We start from the raw sequence: 18,912 nt of genomic DNA, 5'->3' as shown, positions 1-18,912 counted from the left end.
TCCTCAGTCCCCTCCCAGACCTTGGATCACACAGCAAAGCTGGGGAGAGGGATGCATTTGCTGGGGCTGTGTTGTGCCTGATGCTGTGTTGGCCTCATACAGAGGGTTCCCTTCTGTTTCTGCACCCCGCTGTAGAGACACTCAAGACATTGCCCGTCTCTTTGCTGCTGACATCCACCCTCCTGCTTTGCACAGCTGTTCCCGGTATAAGGTTTCCATTCCAACATGCCCACCCCTCTGGGTGGAAGGGGCAGGGTTGAAAGTCTTTTGTCCTATTTACTGTGGTTTTCAGACCCACATCTTTTGGGGTGTAAAACAGCATTGGGGGTGAAAGGTGCAGTGGGACCACGGCCACTGCCTGCACTAGCCACCCTTGCCTTCCCTTTGGGAGGAGTTTTTCAGCTCCGTTGTGACTTTGAAAGACGCAGAAACTGAGCTGAGATTCCAAACACATCAACGTTTCCTGTTGCTAATTTACGAGGAAGTCTCTTGGGTTGAAGCATCACAAACGTGTTTTCCTCTGAAACTCTCCCCGCAGGAGCAGGGCCCGTCACTGGAGCAGACCCACCTCAGCCCGGCTGCAGGGGCCATTTGCCAGCCCTGTGGAAGCCTCCAAGCCGAAGGAGCAGTCGGCATCTCCAGGCACTGGTGGGATAACGGCTGGACAAGGTGGCAGCCTCCTCCATGCAGGACAGGCCAAGAAGCAAGCGTGTCCCATTGCCGCCTGCACCCTGTGCTGCTCGGAACGCAGCCAGAGTCTGCAGTTGTTAATTCTGCTGCTGCCGCTCCCCTCCCAGCTCAGCCAGGTTACTCCTGCCTACGATATTGTGTTGAACCAGAACCAAACCCAGTAAATTCCTGCTGGAAGCAAACCTTTGGGTGGGATTTTGCAGTGCAGAACTCCACCTTTGCACAATGTCCCCCATGGGAGGTGACACCAACCTTCACCAAGGGGTTTCCAGCAAATTCTGTGTGGATTTTATTGTTTGCAAGGGTCGTTCTTTTCTGAACCCAGGTCCTGAAAAGGTGTTTAATGCCATCCCTTGCTCCTGTGTGTCCTTTCATGGCAGGAGGCAGCTCTTCGATCTGGGTATCAAACATACAAGTCCACCACATTGTCCCCATGGACCAAATCAGCTCCCTTTGCAGTGGGTGAAGAACTTGGCATTGCTGAGATCAGGTTTTGTTCTGAAGAAGAGCAGCAGGATCTTAACCACTGGATTTATCTTCAGGCGCAGTGGAAAGCGAAGGCAGGATCATCCCAGGGAGGCAGAGCAAAGCTGGAGGTCTGAGGGATTTCCCTTTGCGCAGGGGAAGGTCAGCACAAGTCCTCCTCAGGACACTTTCTAGGAGCAGGCGTGCTCACGAGGAGATGTTTCAGCAGTGACTCAGAGGAAGAAGGTAAATAAACACGGTTCCTTTCAAACACAGGATTAAATTCCTTTGTGGCTGGATCATTCCAGGTAAAGCTCCTGAGATCACCTCATTGCAGTCACAGCCTGGTGGCTGCACCCAGCTGCTGGGACAGCAAAGGGACGTGGCAGGGATGCAGGAGGTGGCATAAGAGGCAGTGAATAGCCAGAAGCAGAGCTGGACTCCTGGGCTGCTGCTCTGTTAGCAGCACAGCTCAGGAAGAAGCTGCTGTGGATGATCCCTAAGTCAGTGAAATCGTCCTGGAATTCATAGGCTTGAAGCTGAAGGAGCCCAGATTTCACCTCGATTGCTTTGTTAGGAACAGCACTGTGAAAGGTGCAGTTGTGATAAGGAAAACCCCAACTCAAGGCCACTACAGCTGTGTTTGTACCTATTTTTGCATGCTCTGGAGAACCGCCTTTCATGCCAACGTCTCCTGTGTGGTGTAGAGTGCTTCCAGCAACTACACACTCCTGCTCCCACCACTGCTACAAACCCTCTCTGCTGGTCACAGGGGACAGAAAAGTAAACTGGGATCATTCCTGAAGCCTCCCTGGCAGCTCTGTGACATCTCGAGTAGGCAGCGAGGGCAGATGTGTGGCACGAGTGTCACCATGGGGTGAGCTGCAGAGCAAAGACTTCACCATGAGCATCCCCAGCCAGGCCAGCCTGACAAGAGGAGGTTGCAAATGTGGGGCTGGCTGGGGGCTACTGGAGGCAAGTTTGGTTGAGCCTAACAGAAGGCAGGAGCTGCCCTGGAACAGAGGAAATGTGGTGGGATTGTGGGACCAGACAGCTTCTGTCGAGGAAAATGCCATGCAGATGTGCAAGTCCAAGCGGTGCCTGCAGGGATGGTCTTCATCCATAGTAATTCCTTAAAAATGAGAGGGTTTAGAAATTGCTTTTCTTGTTTTCTATAGTTTCACCACTGATTGTCCAGGATGCTTCAGGTGAGTCTTGGGTGAGATGTGGTGGTTTTACTGCAGGAATGATGGGTCCATCCAGATGCTCAGCAGATGCTCCAGCTGTTTCTCCACTTCAGTTTTGATGGGGCAGTTAATCCACAGCAATTCATGTGCTGAAGCTCCTCAGATGCCATCGAGGCAAATGTCTTCCCTGTGAGGGTGCTGAGGCGCTGGCACAGGGTGCCCAGAGAAGCTGTGGCTGCCCCATCCCTGGCAGTGTTCAAGGCCAGGTTGGACACAGGGGCTTGGAGCAAGCTGCTCCAGTGGAAGGTGTCCCTGCCTGTGGCAGGGGGTTGGAACTGGAGCTTTAAGGTCCCTTCCAACACAAACCATTCCATGACTCACACCAGGAGCTGCACCATCACTTCCCAGGCTCGTGGGGCCGCAGAGGTGAGGGACAGCCCAAGGTTCCTCCCTCCACAGCAACGGTGACTTGTGGTCCAGGTGAGTCCCATTCAAAAGCCACAAAAGCTGAGCTGTGCCCGGTGCTTGACGTGGCCCAAGACCTATTGTGCCCATATCAGAGTAAAGGGCTGGATTTGCAGTTCTTGGAAATCACAGTTCATCAGCCTGTCATTTCAGTAGGGTCACGCTTCCAGGTACATTCCAAGTATAATTTGATGCCATCCTCATACAAGAGTTTGGAGCTCAGGTGACTTCTCTTTCCCACATAAAGCCTTTTTAGAGGTGGTCTTAATACTGATGGGGAAATACTGGGTTAATTGTACCAGAGCACCAAAAAATAAAGGGCTAGCAAGAAAATCTACAATATAAAGACAATTTTATTGCCAATAAGCTCTTAAAACTCATTTTTTTTCCTGTTTCAGTAGGACCTTATTCTTCCTGATGAAAATCCGGTCATAGCATCTCTCATTAAAAATAAAATTATTTTGAAATAAATAAATATATAAAATAAATATCATATACATTTTATAAATAGTTTTGTCCCTATGCACAGTATCCATGCTTACATCCGAATAATGTTCCTTGCCCCATTCCCACCCCAACAGCAGGAAAAAACCCCCACGCGTCAGGACCAGTCCACGTAGCATCATCCTTGTAGCAAACTCCTGGGCTGCTTAAGCAGGGCACCGCTCAAAGGGCTGTTTTCTTCCAGGTCACCATCCCCAGCTCAGCAGCAGCAGCTGCAGCAGTTCTGTGGTCGTTTTCTTCCCTTCTCCTCAGTTTTAGCTGATTTTGGTTTCTTTCCCCCTCCCTGGGGATCAGGTTTGTTCACCTGCTTGTTCCTTTAAGCAACCAGAACATTGAATACTCGGCCTCTCTTGTAGTGACCGGGTGAAGGAAGTGAATGAAAAGGAAAGATTATACGTAGGGTTCCCTCCCTTCCCTACCCCCTCCCCCATAAATAACCCAGGTTCGATATACGCTTGAAACAAGGAGGAACAGCAGTGTCTGAATTCAATGTAAGTGCTTTCCTACGGCATCTACGCTTACAGGAATGATGGAATGACTATTAATATAGTGCTCTGGGAAAAAGCTTGGGAGCCCAAGTATGTACAGTGACGGGGGCAGCGCAGGAAACATCACCTGTAGTGGAAGAGGTCTCTGTACATGGCAGGGATTTTGGCAGGGTCCACAGGCCTGGGTAAAAAATGGGTGAATTTCTGGTGTCTCTTAGTCCTGTACCCCTCGCGGGGGGAGCCGTCCTTGTTCAGAGCCACGTAGTAATGCCTCTCCGAGTCGGGGTGCTTGTAGAGGGTCGAGGCGTACGTGTTGTACCAGTTCTCTTCAAACTGCTCCCGGAAAACGCACTCCCGGGTGAGCTTCTTCTGCGGTGGGGAGGGGGGGGAGGAAAGACATTTGTGTCAGAAGTTAGGGTGAAAACAGCTCTTTTCCTGCTTCCCTTCGCTTTTTTCCCTGTCATTTTCCCAGCTGCCTCCTCCTGGCTCCCTGAGGATGGGGACTGCGCTGCTGGGGATGCTTCCCCTGGGTGAGAGCTGGAAATGAGCACAAACCGGGACCCCAACTCCTCTGAAGCTGGAGGAGGACGGAGGTGAAAGGAGGAGGAGAAGGTGGGCGTGCACTCTGCAAAGGTGCCCGGTAACAAAAACCCAAACCAGGGCCACAGCCAAAGTCTGAACCTGAGAGCGAGGTCTCTGTGCTTCAGGGTGCGAGTTCGGAGCTCAGCAGCCCCGTCCACAGGTACCACATGCACCAAACCTGCTCCCTTAGGTGAGGGACAGCCCCAGGCAGCGCCTCAGGAGGGTTTATACAGGAGCCAGCTCTGCTTTGAAAGCTGAGGGCACGTAACAGTACACACTGCTGCAGGAATGAAAGCATTCCTGGGGCCTTTCATCTTCTGAAGCACCAGATAGCTGTGATGTGAGGCCACAAGGCCTGGAGAGGGCTGGATGGGGATGCCTAACCCTGGGGAAGACGTACAGCAGCGATGGGTGATGGGATGTGTGTGCCAGCCCATGGCTGGGATGGGTGGCACCAGTGTCACTGCAGCCACAACCAGCCTTTCCCTCAACCCTTCCAGCCAGGGGCTGTTGACAGCAGCCATTTGAGGATGGATTTTGAGTTCATGCTCATTGTGCTTTCCATGTGCCACAGGGATGTGCCCAGCCCGTGAGGAGGGGGCTGTCCCTCTGCCCCACGAGGACATGGGTGGCTTTGTGTCACAGAGGGGCCCCCATCCCAGCCCATGGGGGGATTGCTGTGGGGGATCTGGGAGTCCTGCAGTGAAAGGCTGTCTGCAGACGTAGGATGCTATAGGATTACAAACACTGCACCTACACGGTGAGCTAGTCAAGGAGGGAATGTATCTTATCTAGGGCATACAGAGTGCTAAGTAAATGCTGCGGCCTGCAGTAGATCTCTTGTCATAAGACCCAGAAGCTCCCCTGCACTCAGAGCCTGTTTTGAATGTTTTGCTGTCAGTTAAATAAACCCTGAGGTGAGTTGTGAGCCCTCCAAAACACCATGGCCTTTGCCACCTGGGAGCCAGGCACCGGGACTTTCTCCTCCCAGTCCTATCAATCAATACAGACTATTTTCTTTCTTCCCCTAGGATGTCTTGCTCAGAACACATGAGAACCTGCTGACCAGCTGAGCTCATGTGCTGCTGCTCTGCCCCAGCTCCCCTGCTCTTCACTGGGCTGTCCAGAGGTGCAGTGTGTGTGTCAGATGCTTGGAAAGCCCGGGGTGAGTCAAGGTGGGATTTGTTTCTTTCCAAGCCCTGGGGTGTCCCCACTGAGCCTGGCACTGTACGGGCAGCGTGCAGGGTGCTGCCTGTGACTGTCGCTGCTCTATTAGTTGTGCTTCTGAAATCAGGGGGAAGCTTAACAGAAAGCTTGGCACAAGGCAGACAGGGACAGGCAGGGACACTGGCCCAAGGGGATTCCACGTGTCACTGGCCCTACCAAAACATACATCAAAACTGGCACAGAGGGGAGTGCTAAACTGCTGATTACACCTGTACTGTAACCTCCTAAAATGCTATTGTGATGCTAATGGTGTTTTATGGACCTCTATTTAGGAATACTGGAGCAGCTTTTGATGCTGAAAAGACATCATTGTATTTCTGTTTCTGTGTCCTAACCTGTTCTCAGGCCCTAGAGTTTAACCCATCATGAAACTGCTGATTCATCAGCAGAGCTGCAGGGTTTGGAAGCAGGAAGGGAACAGGCAGGGCTGTGTCCTCCTTTGCACCGGTAAAAGCTGCAACTCCCGGAGCTGCTGAGCAGGGTTTGACAGGAGAGGTGCTGCTCGAGGCTCCAGCCCTGTGTTCAGAACTGTGCTTTAAGGTTCGTTTTATGGAATCCTGGTGGTTTTGCTTTTTATCTGTCTTGAACATTTGTAATTTAACCACTGCCTCCACATTTAACTTTAGTGTAGGGTAGATGTTATTACAAAAATTAAGTGGAAAAGTAAGTTTCTGATGCACGTTAGTGTTTGATTCTCTCATATAGACATCAGTAGCTGCATCTTAAATAGTGAAAGGGTCAGATGGGAAAGGGAGAAGAAAAGATGACGGGTACTCGTGGTTTACTGTTTGCTAAGCAAAGGTTTTCAGAAGGCTTCTCCATATGCAGAGTACCCAGGCTTAAGTCCCTGTGCTATGAGATTGATCAGATCTGGTTAGAGGAAGTACATTCCTCCCACTTTGGTTTAAAACTGGTTTCTTTTGTTATTTAAACTTACTGTGATCCATGTTTAAAAATCAGTATCCTCATCACATACAGGGTAGTGCTGTGATCTAGGAAGAGGCATTTAAAAGATCACACATGGGTGATGGGTTGAATTAAAGGCAATGGGGCATCTGAAGAAAAAGCACCAATGAAGCACAGCAGCTTCCAAAAAGGAAACTTCAACCTGGCCACCTAGAATGCAGTTAATGATTCAAAATAGAAGTGATTCTTCCAGCTAAGTAGAAATAACTGGTTTACATTGAGTTATGTAATTAGGAATTGAGTTAAATTAACCGGTAGGAAGCACCTCTGCCCAGCTGTTAAGACCTCAACTCAGCTTCCATTAGTTGAAGAGCTGTAATAGGGGTGTAACGTCTGCAGATGGGTGCAGACCGTGACCATGCAGAGTGCAACACTGATGTATTAGGCAGTGAAAGCCCCACAGCAGCCCCTGGCTTTATGCTGTATTTCCCCCCCTGCCTTTAGTTGACTGTTCCCACACCGTTTCTGAAAGGCAAAACCTTGACAAGCACCCCAGCTCTCCAGGCACGTGTGCATCCTCCCTCCACAACCCTATTGCACTTACATCATTTATGTTACAACAGTGGTATCAGGGGAGGATGGAGGCATGCGGGAGCCCAAGGACTTTGGAGGCCTGTGACAGACACAGCTCATGACACTGATGAGGGCCCACAACCCCATTGCTGTGGATGTTGTTTAACCCTGTACACTTACCGACCCATAGAGCTCGCCTCTCTCATTCATGCCGAGGTAGAGTCCTGAGTCCACCCCACGGATGCTCACCAGCCCCACTGCCAGGCTAATAAACTCCAAAATCCCTGAAACAGGAAAAGAAGACCAGATCATACAGAGAATAAAACCAGTGCCAGGCTCCCGTGACAAACCAGCCTTTCCCAGCCCTTGCAGAGCTTCCTACAGACCCTGTTTTCCTTATTAATAACAACACAGGCTATAGCCCATATGTGTGCAATCTTCAGACTCTGGGCTTCTCCCCAGCATTTGACTTGCCCAAAGAGGAATTGCCTTTGCTAATAAGAAAAGGATTGCTAGGTTTTGTTGGCTTGGTTTTGGCGCATGGGGCTTGGTTTTCCCTAGTTATCACCAAGAAGACAGATGTAGAAACTCAGTCTCTAACTCACTAGACATTTCAGAAGGCTGCTACCAGGCTGGGGTTTACTCTTCACTAAAAGGAGAGTGACTTTTGTCACCAAGGGGCTTCTGTTTTGAGGTGATAGTCCCATGTGTTTTAAAGTGATGAGTTCAACAAAAAGAAGTAAAAAGCCCTAGAGGAGATGTCTGTGAGGGCCACCTACATCCTGGCACTCCAGTGGGGTACTTGCCACCCCCAGATGTGTATATAAGCCACAGGGATAAAATCCAGCTTCAAATACAGGTAGGTAGAAAAGCATCTTCCTCTGCAGCCTGTGGTGTCACGGAGCTGCTGGTCCTTCCTCCGTCACCCTGAGCCTCGTGCCAGCCCCTGCCTGGTCCAGCAGCATCTGTGCTCTGTGGGCTTCAGCCTACACCGATGTTGTCACATGCTCCAAACAATGAGGGGCAGCCTCATTTCCTCTGGCAAAGACAGCAGGGTCAGCAGTTGTTCTGATGGAGGGAGGACTTGGAACAGGAGAACCCTTGGTGAAGCACTTAAAACCAAACAGCCCCTAAGTAGGTGTGTCTGAGCTGTTAACTGCTGTGAACAAAGCCAACATCACAAGTGGTGGAGACCTTCAGGCTCCGCAGGAAAACCTCCTGAAGGCATTGGTGGGGCTGTGTTTGGGTATCACACTCTCCCTCTCTACAGGTCACGGGCAGTCTCTAGCTGGGAAGTAGCAGCAGGGAAAGGAAGAAGGTTTTCAACATCCCATGTAATGGCTGGACGAGACGTCGCCATTGCCAGGAGGGCAGACTTGCTCTAACCTTTAGCATGGCTCCAGGCCTCTTAATATAGCTCCCAAAAGGCCCGGTCCTGAGCAATTGCTGCTCTGATCAGGTTACCTCCTCCTAAAAGTCTGCCTTGAGTCTAGAATCACCGCGTGACAGCGGCCACCTGAGCCGGCTGACTCCAGTCACCCCTCGGCTTGAGGCATGTGTCTTCTGCTGGGCCAGGCCTGGGTGCGACAGCTCTCAGACAGTAACTGCATCACCACCTAAATATAGGACAGACCAGATGGTGATGGGCACCTCTGTCCCCCTTTGCTCAATGCATGCTCATCAGTCAGAAGCTGGCTGCAAGAATTAGTCTTCTTACCCTGTATCAGGCTCTTTATTCTCCTTCTGCCCTGCCTACTCTGGTTCTTGCACATCAAATCCAGCCCTAGTGCAGCCACAGAGTGATGGGGGCAAAGGGAGATGAAATATAGACTTGGGAGCAGCAATTCCATGAGGCAAACAGGGAAGCAAACAGCAGAAGACATGCTTTATGGACTCATGCAGGTATTTTCCCAGCTGAAACATGCCTGGAGACACATTGCCTTCAGAAATACGAGGTGCAGGCAGGGACAGCAGCCTTCTCAAGCCAAGCAGGCAGACCAGGACCCTGGCTCTGCTCTGCTTGCTCCCTGGTAGTTATTGTGGTTTCTTATCTGAGAAGAAGCCCACAGATGGGGAGGGAAGAGGTGCAGGATGAGGGATTTTGTTCTGCCTCTGCTACCCACTGGTTCTGGCACATGAGGGGAGTTACTGAGCTGCTGTGTGCTTCCGTTTTCCCATCTGCAGGACAGAGATGACAACCACTGTTTGAAAAGGGAGTGAAGCAAGACTGACAACAACTAGAGAGTGTAAAAGTTGTGCAGGGAGTAAAGGAATACTGGGATACCCAGAAACGGGGGAGTCTTTCCCAGGCTGGAGACAAGTGGATGTTCATGTGAAAAACATCTGGTGACTGGAGAACAATAGATGGACCTTCCTATAGGTACAGTTCTCAGTTGTCAGCACCAGCATTTTTGTGTCTTACTTATCTTCTGTCACTCCAGGGAAGCAGGAGAATGCTGCTGGTCTCATTTAGAAACCAAGGGATGTCTGAGGCAGGGAAACAAAGAGCTTTGCTTGAGCATACCCATAAGCACACTCATGAGCCCAGTTCTCCAAAGACCTGGTAAGGAGCAACCTGGAGCAGCATTAACATCTCCCCTCCCAGGGCGGGTGGGTGACACCCCTCATCTGGTGCAGTTTGGGTAAATACATGCTGGATTTGCAAATGAAACTTCTCCAAGGTGTGCCCATGCCCATCTCCTCTGACAACATCCCTTGCAATACTCCCCTTTCCTGATCTCCGAGTGGCACTTGGAGACGTGCAGGGAAGACAGCTCTGTCGAAACAGCGTTGAGAACGTGGCTTAAACCCACAAAAGTGAGGAGCCAGAGTAAAGGCTGGAAAAACGTGGGCGGATATCCATCCTGTCCTCAGCTCACTCCAACTGCTGCAGCTCCGTACATCTGATCTGCAGCAGCACAGGGAGTGGTCACTGGGGCCAGCTCAAGAATTCTCTTCCCGGTTGTAGCGGTGTGTGACTGTAGTGAATGTGCCTCTTTTTGGCTTGTTTCTGCCCCCCTCCCCCCCGGACTTGCCTTTTCTCTTTCTTTTCTCCTTGATTTGAGTTTCACTGTTTGCTCCTTGAGCCTTTCTAGAGAATTATTGGGAGAGTTTTGATTAAGACTCCGACGGGATTCATTTACCACCAAAAGCCCTCAGTAATCTCCCAAGCTTTGCTCTGCAGGGACCTGCACGCTCTCGCCTTACTATAAACCATCCCTCAAAGAACAGTTCAGCTCCTTGCACCTGTCTCTTCTTACATGACTGACTTCAGGAGCCGGGTACAGAAACATCAGATGTTGTATTAATGGCTGCAAACCTAAAGCTTCGGCTAAAAACCTGAACAACTGTTCAGCAACAGGTGCACCATGAGCTGAATGGCAAAATCGACAGCAAAACTCTCCCTGGAGGTTTCACTGGCTTCTCTAGGAGCTGGCATTGCAGATCCATTAGCAGGTTTGTACCCAAGAGCAGCTTCGTTGGCTGCCTTTATTAGTCTGCGGTACAAAGTCAAGGCCTTTTCTCTCTCAAAGAGCCATTGGTGTCACTTGTTTAACACTGCTGTAAAACAGGCACGAGGCAGAGAAGGAGCAATTCCTCCTGGCATGGAGTTTCCTGGTGAATTTATCTTGGTTTCATTCCAAGGATTCTCACGGGGCACTAATGTCGGTCCAAACCCCCTCCAGATTTTCACTGTCCTTTATTTCTTTGTACAGGAGGGGTCTTAGCAGATGCAGGGGGCACAGATACATTCTTGAAACCACTTTATTCTGTCTGGGGTGAGTTAGGTGGAGCTGGTGGCTCAGATCATGAACCTGGGTACTTTGGTGTGAGAAGAAGGTTTCTTCCAATAGTCCTGAAGGGCTTCACCAAGCTCTGCGTTAAGCCTCCTCTAGTGAAAATAAGCTGTGCCACATTGTTCTTGCATGAAGCTGTGATTTTACAAGTATGAAATATCATGTTCCAGAAGACAGGTGTGATTTAGGAGCGCTCCAGCCCTTGACAGATGAGAGGGAATAGTTACAGTGGTGGCTCAGGCAGTGTTTGTCCTGCGGTCACATCCCCTGAATGCTGTGGTACAGAAGAATTCCTCCTTTTAGCCCTCGCCGTTAGGACCTCGCTTCTCTGCTCTTCATCACCAGGCCTTCAGCTCTTTGTTTTCCGCTCTGGAAGAGCTGGATGTCTTGTACATCTGGTAGCATTTGGCTGCGCATGGAGGGGTGCAGATACTGTCCTTCTCTTCCTGAACCACTTCTAGTATTAAGACACAGAGATGCAAAGTCCAGTTCTATCTTACATCCCATCTGCAGCTGGATAAGTGCCTCCACTGCAGTGTCACAGCCATCCATGGGGCACGTTAACGGTATCAGGCAGCACCTTCCAGCCATGGGGGCTTGATCCACCACCCCACCATACTGGATTGAAGTATTTCCCCAGATGCTCCTAGATTTAAGACAGCTTTAAACTGCTGCCCTTAAGCCCTTGTCTAGCTCTGTATCCCTCACCAGAGTTGTGTAGCTCCCCAGAATCACTCAGGCTGCCTGTTTCTGTAATGAGTTACTGCTTTCTGATTGCTGCATGCAAAATTTAGGAATGCATCGATACATGACATCCTAATATGAACCATACCAGTAACATTGGAATTTAAATATTCATGGCTACTGAATGCAGATGGTGAATGCTCTGTGCCAATACGTTATTGCTTTGAGTCTCTGCTGAAGCGAGGTTCAGTCCAACTTGATCTGAACACGAGGATTCCAGTCTAATCCCTTGGGGCTTTGTCTTGCAATTACAACAAATAACTATTTATTTTACACTGCCTCTGGGAAAACCCTGAAGCAGAAAACTATAATATCTGAAGTCTGGTCTAGTTTACGGAGCTGGATGCTGACTGCTAAAGCACTTAGGGAATGCCAAGGCTTCGATTTATTGGATGCACTGTGTGACTTAAGCTGAAGCATGCAAAATTCATGAAAGGTTTTAGCCTGTTCAGTGTGTTTTCCCCAAGTTTTCTTGAAAACACACTTATTTTACCCAATCTTTATAAAAAGATGGAACTGAGATAAATGCTCCCACTTGAAACTGGCTGCTTACTTAATATATAAAAAGAGCTGATAGAAATCCTACGTGGCAGATTGAACTAAGCCCAAGCAGATGCAATGGGTTTGCTTTCAGTTTCTTTTAACATGGAGACTCATCACGGATTGTAGCACGAAAGGTTAAACGTGTGTGTCTTTGGGGAGGTAATTACAGAACATGTGCCCCTTGAGCCTATGGGTATCTGCCTCCGACCCGCGGGTTATGACTTTCTTGTTGATTTAGGCAGGGACATGCCATGCACACACCTGGTGTTTATGGAAAGCGCCCTACGGAGATAAGCTGCTCCAATTGTTCCAAACCCTGCCTTACACCACCACCACCACCACTGCAGCAGCGTTCCTGGAGTATCGGAAAAGACCGGTTGCAAACAAGTAAAGGCACCCCCCCCCCCTTGAATTCCTTCCACCGAGGAGTTAAATCACCTGAAAGCCATAAAAACTCTTGCGAGCACTTCTTGCAACCTGCTGACAACAGAGCTGAGGTCACTGGCATGGGACTCGCTGATAGCTTACGCAGACACCTGCGCTAGATGCTGAAGTAGCGGGAATTTTTCTTAGCTGTGCTCAAGCTCACTGTACTCCTTCGCCTGCGGCTTGGGATGCATTTTTTGAAGCTTACATACAGTCTCATTAGAGATCCCAGCTCTCGTGTGACACTGATACAGGCGCTGCCGCCTTCCAGCTGTACCCCAGGCAGCAAGGTAAATCCAGGGCGCTCTGCCTGTTATTCCATCTTCCCCTTTCTCTCAGGGGTCCCCTGAGCGATTTTGCCTCTCCAGCTTCCCCATTCCCTTTCCAACGACCTCCCTGAACCAAGCTTCTGACACCCATCCAGCCAACTGCTCCCTGCCCACTTTGGGGAGACGCTCTTCTAATGAAACTCATTGCAAGTAGAAGAAATCAGCTCACAGGTATTTGCAGAGACCAAGAAAAAAAAGAGGAAAACCATCATAATAATTCTTAAAAGCTAGGGATTTCCTTTTCCAGCGTGCTCTCCCCTTTCCTTTGCCTCCCTCACCACTAACTTCAGAGGCACGGCTAGAGCTGATCCTCCCCCCCCAACTTTTCTTTCCCGTTTCCCCCTGCTAAGGCACGTTTATGTGCACCTGCAGAAGGGCTGAGCGCCGGGAGAGTAGGAAATTGGAAATAAAAACTCCCGCATTGCCGGGGAGTGAGCGCATTTGTTTAGGAGTCTAATTATATCTGTCCCGGGATGATTTATATTAGCGGGGTAATTAGCTGTGTTCGCGGGGCACCTGCTCCCGGCCCGGCCGGGCACCCCCACTCCGTTCCGTTCCCTTCCCTTCCCTTCCCTTACCGAAGCGGCTGTGGTCCTGCCGGGTGCCCTGCACCGTGCCGTTGGGGAAGATCTCCAGGTGGAAGCCGGTGCGGCAGTAGAGCTGCCGCCGCCGCAGGATGCCCTTGAGGTGAGCGAAGTCGGTGGGGGAGCCCCGCTGCAGCCGCCCCTCGATCTGCCCCAGGCGCTCGTTGAGGAAGCCGGGGGAGTCGGCGAGGGGCAGCGCGGCGCCCAGCGCGGGGGGGAAGCCGTGCAGGTCGGGGTCCAGCGCGCCCAGGAAGCCGCCAACCTCGGCCATGGGGCCGCGGGCGCGGGGTGGGGAGGGGGTGGGCGGCTGAGCGGAGAGGCCGCTCAGAGCGCGGGCTGCGGCCGCCCGGCCCCGCGCTGCCGGCCCCGGCCCGGCCCCGCGCTGCCCGCGCCTCCCATAGCTGGATGTGTCCCGCGGCGGATGCAAACTGCACTTTATATACGTACACACTCCCCTTACATTGACATATTGGATATTTAAATGCAAGCCACACCTCACTGGCATCCCCTTCGGCTATTGCTGGGTTGGTTGGTTGGTTTTTTTCTTCCTTCTTCTCAGATCCATTTGCCCTTTTTTTTTTTTTTTTCCCCTTTTTCTTTTTCTTTTGGAAAGATTAAAATTCCCACCCGGCTTCACTCCCTCTTTTATTATTAAAAAAATGGCAGGAAAAAGCTACACATCGCAGTGAGGCAGAACAGCTCTTGGCAGCTCCCCGCGAAGCCGCCGATGAAATCATGGAGCCCCCGCACGCACCCGGCCCAGCACCGCCGGCAGCCCCCCGGCCTCTCCCGCATCTCCCCGCGGGGGAGACCCCCGGATCCCCGTAGCCCCGGCACGGAGCGGGGATGGTCTGCCCCTGTGTGTCTGTGTGTGTGTCCCCAACCTCAAACGGGCACGGTGGAAACCCCAACACGTGAGGAGCGGGCTCGGGACGCGTGTTTAGAGGAACGTGTAAAGCCGCAAGCGGTCTGTCTGGAAAGCGGTCCCGCGGGCTCTGCGCCGGATTTACAGGCGGCGGGGCTGCCCGGGGGCTCCCTCCCCACCTTCCCCATGCTGGAAACAGGTGTTTCCGCGCTCTTCCCTGCCCGCCGACACCGTATCTGCAACGGCAGCTGCCGGCCGCGCTGCAGACAGACGGAGTCAGGCTCCGGGAGACGGGCGGGGGGGACACACAAACACAGACGGGAGCGGAGGGACCGGACCCCCCCACCAGCCCCGCCGGGGCCGCCCTGCCCGCCAGGCGGCGCTGCTGCTCGCGGCACGGCCCCGCTCCGGCCCCGGGAGCTGGGTTCGTTCCGTGCCGCCGGCGGGGAGCTGCGGGGGCCCCGGTAAGCTGCGGAGTCAGGCTGGGATTTCATGTCTCTAAAGGATGGTGGTGCCCCGCCATGGGCGAGAGTGAACCACGGACAAACCCCCCAAGCCACCAGCCCGCTCTGCTGATGGAGGTGCCTGGGGCAGGAGCAGCTCCTCCGGGGAGCATCAGCGTTGGGAGCTGAGATGTCAGTTGTGCCGCCCTCAGCGGGTCTTCCCAGCCGCGTATCCGCATAGTGGGTCTCTTCCATCAGTGACAGAGCCTCAGTGGATCTCTCCCACCAGTGACAGACCCTCAGTGGATCTCTCCCCTCAGTTGTTCCACCATGACGGGTATTCCCTCAGTGGGTCTGTCCCCTCAGTATCTTCCTTCAGCAGCTCTCCCCATGGCAACTCTACCCCATGGTAGGTACCTCTTCTGTGGGTCTGTTCCCTCAGCAGGTATTTTCCTTCAGCAGGTCTGCCCATGGCAGGTTTCCCCTCAGCAGGTCTTTCCCCTCAGCATGTTTATCCCCTCAGGTACTCTACCCCATGGCAGATTTCCCCTCATCAGGTCTCTCCCCTCAGCATATTTATCCCCTCAGCAACTCTACCCCATGGTGGGTTTACCCTCAGCAGGTCTCTCCCCTCAGCAACTCCACCCCATGGCGGGTTTCCCCTCAGCAGCTCTATCCCCTCAGCAACATTACCCCATGGTGGGTTTCCCCTCAGCAGCTCTCTCCCCTCAGAATCTCTCCCCACAGGGGTTACCCCACAGTGTGTGTCCCCCCTGAGGAGGTCTCACCCCACAGCAAGGTGCTTCTCCCCACACCCCCCCAGAGGCAGGTTCAAAGGGCCGTGGCATGCAGGCTCCTTTCCCGCAGGCCGGGCAGTGCTCTGTTGCAGAGGTACAAGGAAATGGTGATGTTACTCGGTTGAGCAGCACACGTGTGCCTGCAGTGGGTGAGGGATCTGGTTTTGAAAGGGGTGTGAGGGTGATTTTTTCCTGTCAGAGCAGTGGCTGTAAACTGGGTGTATTTGAAGCAGACCTTGACACATGAAGCCTAAACCCATGGGTTTTATAGAAATCCAGTCTGCTCCAGAGGCAGTAAAATCTACAGAAGTGTGTTTGTTGACTGTTTGTTTATCATGTATGGTTACATGGAGATACCACTGCCTGAGGAGTTCAAGCATCCCACTGCAGACAGTATGACTTGCTTTCGGTAGTATCCCTATGAAGACTTGGGTGTGATGAGGTAACTGAGGGAAATAAACCATGCCTCGGTGGAAATGTCGGAGGTGCAAATAGGGGGGATGGACACGGGCAGGGCACCCCAAACCCAGAATCACTGTTAAAGACATAATCCTGTAAATGCTGTGAATTTAACGCATGTAATTCATACAGTGTAAATGATCCCACTACAATCAGATATGCTCTTCTGTAAAGCCTGGTTTTGCTGAAGTAAGCATGGGTTTTGCCTCTGGATTCATAGCGGCCATCTTATTTGTGAACATGTCTGAAGCTTGACCCCAGGTGTATTAAGAAGGGAGAGGATAAAAGAGTTTCCTCATCAGAGGGCTAATTCTACAGAGGCTTCTGCACTGACTTCAATAGCCTCTGGATCCGTTACAATATCCTTAAGCCCAAATCCTTACAAGCACTTAGACGGACACTTAGGATACTGAAAGAGGTAACAGAGTTCAATTAGATTACAGCAAAATCCAAGATAAAGTAAAAACCACAAACCTGCATGCTTAAGTAATGTGTAACAACAGCAGTGCAATCCCCCAACCAAGCTGACATTCCACACTTAACTCTCATGATTATGGTCAGCTTTTGAAGTGTCCACAGTATGTTTTATTGAGAAGTCGTCCAGGCTGGTACAACGTGTTCTATTTAGGCAAGACGGGATGCGGAAAAGGTAGCTTTCTCTCTCTCTTTTTTTGTCTTTAATTTCCTGGTTTATTTATGCTTTTACTAAGCTGAGGAAAAAGCAGAGAGATTTGTATTCTGTGTTGTATGAAGAAAAAAAAAGGCATGTATTTTAAATACTTGAAAGTTATCATGTTCAGTGATTTATTTTTTTTCATGTACTGCATAGAATATAGTTCTGCACTCGGTGATGTCTTAAAAGAGGACAGAAACTTGTACACAGTTTGTCACAGAACATAACGTGTTGCCAAATTAATTTTCTGCTCTTCTTTGTTTCATTCAGTTCCCCCAGGTTTGTTCCTTAATTATATCTTGTATTGTCTGCCTTGGGAACTGAAATGGTTACTGCCAAACTGCTGTGCCTTTCCATTCACAGGAGAATTAGCAAGGATATTAATACCCAGTTTGCTAAAATGGACCTTGCAGTCCTCTTCCCATACACTGTAGAAGTGTGTGTGTAACAAAGTAGTAAAAATATTAATGGCATTTGTTTGCAAAATGATTGCTATTCATGGAGAGCAGCCACATTTGATATCTGATTATAAAATCAAAGGGAGAGCAGGACTGGGGTCAAAGCAGTAAATTAATTAGAAAAGAGCAAGACAAATAAATGCAATGAGCGGATCTGTATACTGCATGTCCTCTGCCTGGGGCAATCCCATTTGGTAAAGAAAAGATCAAGACAGCTGAAAAATATTTGAAGTAGCAATGGCCATGAATGAAAAATCAGATGTGAAGAATATCTGAGGATAAAGGAGCTTTAATAAATAATACTTCTGCTTCCTTAGCGCTTCCCACCTTGGGATCTCAAAACTATTTATGTGCACTGATGAATTAAGTCTTGCAACCAAGGTCACTGCTGTGCATCTCCTTTTTCCCAGGCAGTCGCTTTTTCCACTAGGAGATGTTGTTCAAAGGATATTCATGGCATTCTATATTTGTTTGGGATTTCTGATGCACAGCATCCCTGCTGGAGCAGTAGCACTGACCAAGTTTCTGTGTATCCAGAAACCAGACACGTGCACTGTGACTGTGCAGGGAGCCCTTCTCCCTTTTGTTGTGCGGCGACCATCTGTGCTGCACATGCAAGGAATGTCTGAGGTTCCCGGCAGATAAATAGGGCAACCTCCTTTGTGAGGGGGTGAATAAACACATTTTCTTAAGGGGAGCAGAGGATGGTTTATTGGTTTTCATCTTTGATTGTTTTTACTTAAGCTGCTATTATTATTATGTTTTGTAGTACCAATGCCAGGCCCTAGACCCTGTTTGTGCTGTGTTAAGATGTGCGTCACAAACTAGAGTCCTTGACCTGAGGAATCTCACTGCTGTCTTGTGGAAGGATTTCTGACAGAAGGCAACACGAATGAAACTACAGGATTTCAGTCATTGTATAGAAGTATGTATATGTTTCTGTTGCAAGTTTAGAAGTGGTGGCAGAATGAAAGTAAAGGTCTAAGGAAAAACCTTCAGACTTCCCTACCTGGGTCTTGGGATCAGGTGCCTGAATAAATGAGGCGATTTACAAAAGCAGAAGTACCCACCTTGTCCAGTTGCTGTTTATTTTGGTGTCAAACATGAACCTGCTGGTTTTAGTAATCCCAGGATGATTGACAGGTAGGAAGCAGAATCATTTTGGCTCACCTCTGACTCACAAGAACCCCCATTTGGAGAGATTTGCTGTAACTAAGATCTGTAGCCCTTAGGGGAGCAAGTTATGGACAAGCACCTGCAAACAAGCATCAGAGCTTTGTTGACCTTCATGAATGCAGTTTGCCTTGGCTCTTTCTCATTTTAAAATTTCAGGTAATTACTCTCCCTGAAAAATTACACCTTCCTTGGCACAGGTTTGAGTAAAATGGTGAAATCCTGTCACTGACATATTTTTTTGACCATGGTTTGAGAAACAGTTGAAAAAAGAGTAGCAAGTAATCTGTTAGAGCAGAGTTGTCACCTGGTTCATAGGCTTATAGCTACTAAGGGGTACTTGGGTGTTGAGTTAGCAGTGAGTCACTTCCTTCTCTGTTTCTACTGATGGAGAAGAAAAAGATAAGGAAGCTGTTTAAGTTGCAAAGCATTTTCAGGTTGCTGGGGTCTGTAAGGAGTAAGATCATAAAACACAGTTTTACTTTGCTGTTGAAGGCTTACCATGACTCCAAATTCTATCCTATGCCTAGACCA

At 50.2% G+C, this 18,912-nt stretch overlaps 1 protein-coding gene across 2 annotated transcripts; it reads right to left on the bottom strand.

Annotated features, from left to right (window-relative positions):
* Nucleotides 1-3,142: 3,142 nt before the first annotated feature.
* FGF16 (fibroblast growth factor 16) lies at nucleotides 3,143-13,963 on the bottom strand. 2 transcript variants are annotated; one of them, XM_061361836.1, is made up of 3 exons: nucleotides 13,505-13,963; nucleotides 7,268-7,371; nucleotides 3,143-4,168 (listed from the first exon to the last, which is right to left on the bottom strand). In XM_061361836.1, exons 1-3 carry the CDS (start codon nucleotides 13,779-13,781, stop codon nucleotides 3,923-3,925), a joined length of 627 nt encoding a protein of 208 aa, XP_061217820.1. In that variant the 5' UTR covers nucleotides 13,782-13,963; the 3' UTR covers nucleotides 3,143-3,922. The 2 variants fall into 2 exon arrangements, with proteins under 2 accessions (XP_061217820.1, XP_061217821.1); XM_061361837.1 differs by lacking the exon at nucleotides 13,505-13,963 and adding an exon at nucleotides 13,293-13,344.
* Between the last annotated feature and the right edge of the window lie 4,949 nt (nucleotides 13,964-18,912).

Source organism: Neopsephotus bourkii, unplaced genomic scaffold (genome assembly GCF_033783945.1).
Source record: "Neopsephotus bourkii isolate Nb327-2 ecotype Australia unplaced genomic scaffold, CSIRO-AGI_Nbou_v1 NB_1067, whole genome shotgun sequence".
NCBI classification, from domain to species: Eukaryota; Metazoa; Chordata; class Aves; order Psittaciformes; family Psittacidae; genus Neopsephotus; species Neopsephotus bourkii.
The sequence above is the reverse complement of the archived record's forward strand: the minus strand, read 5'-3'. Positions and strand labels throughout refer to the sequence as shown.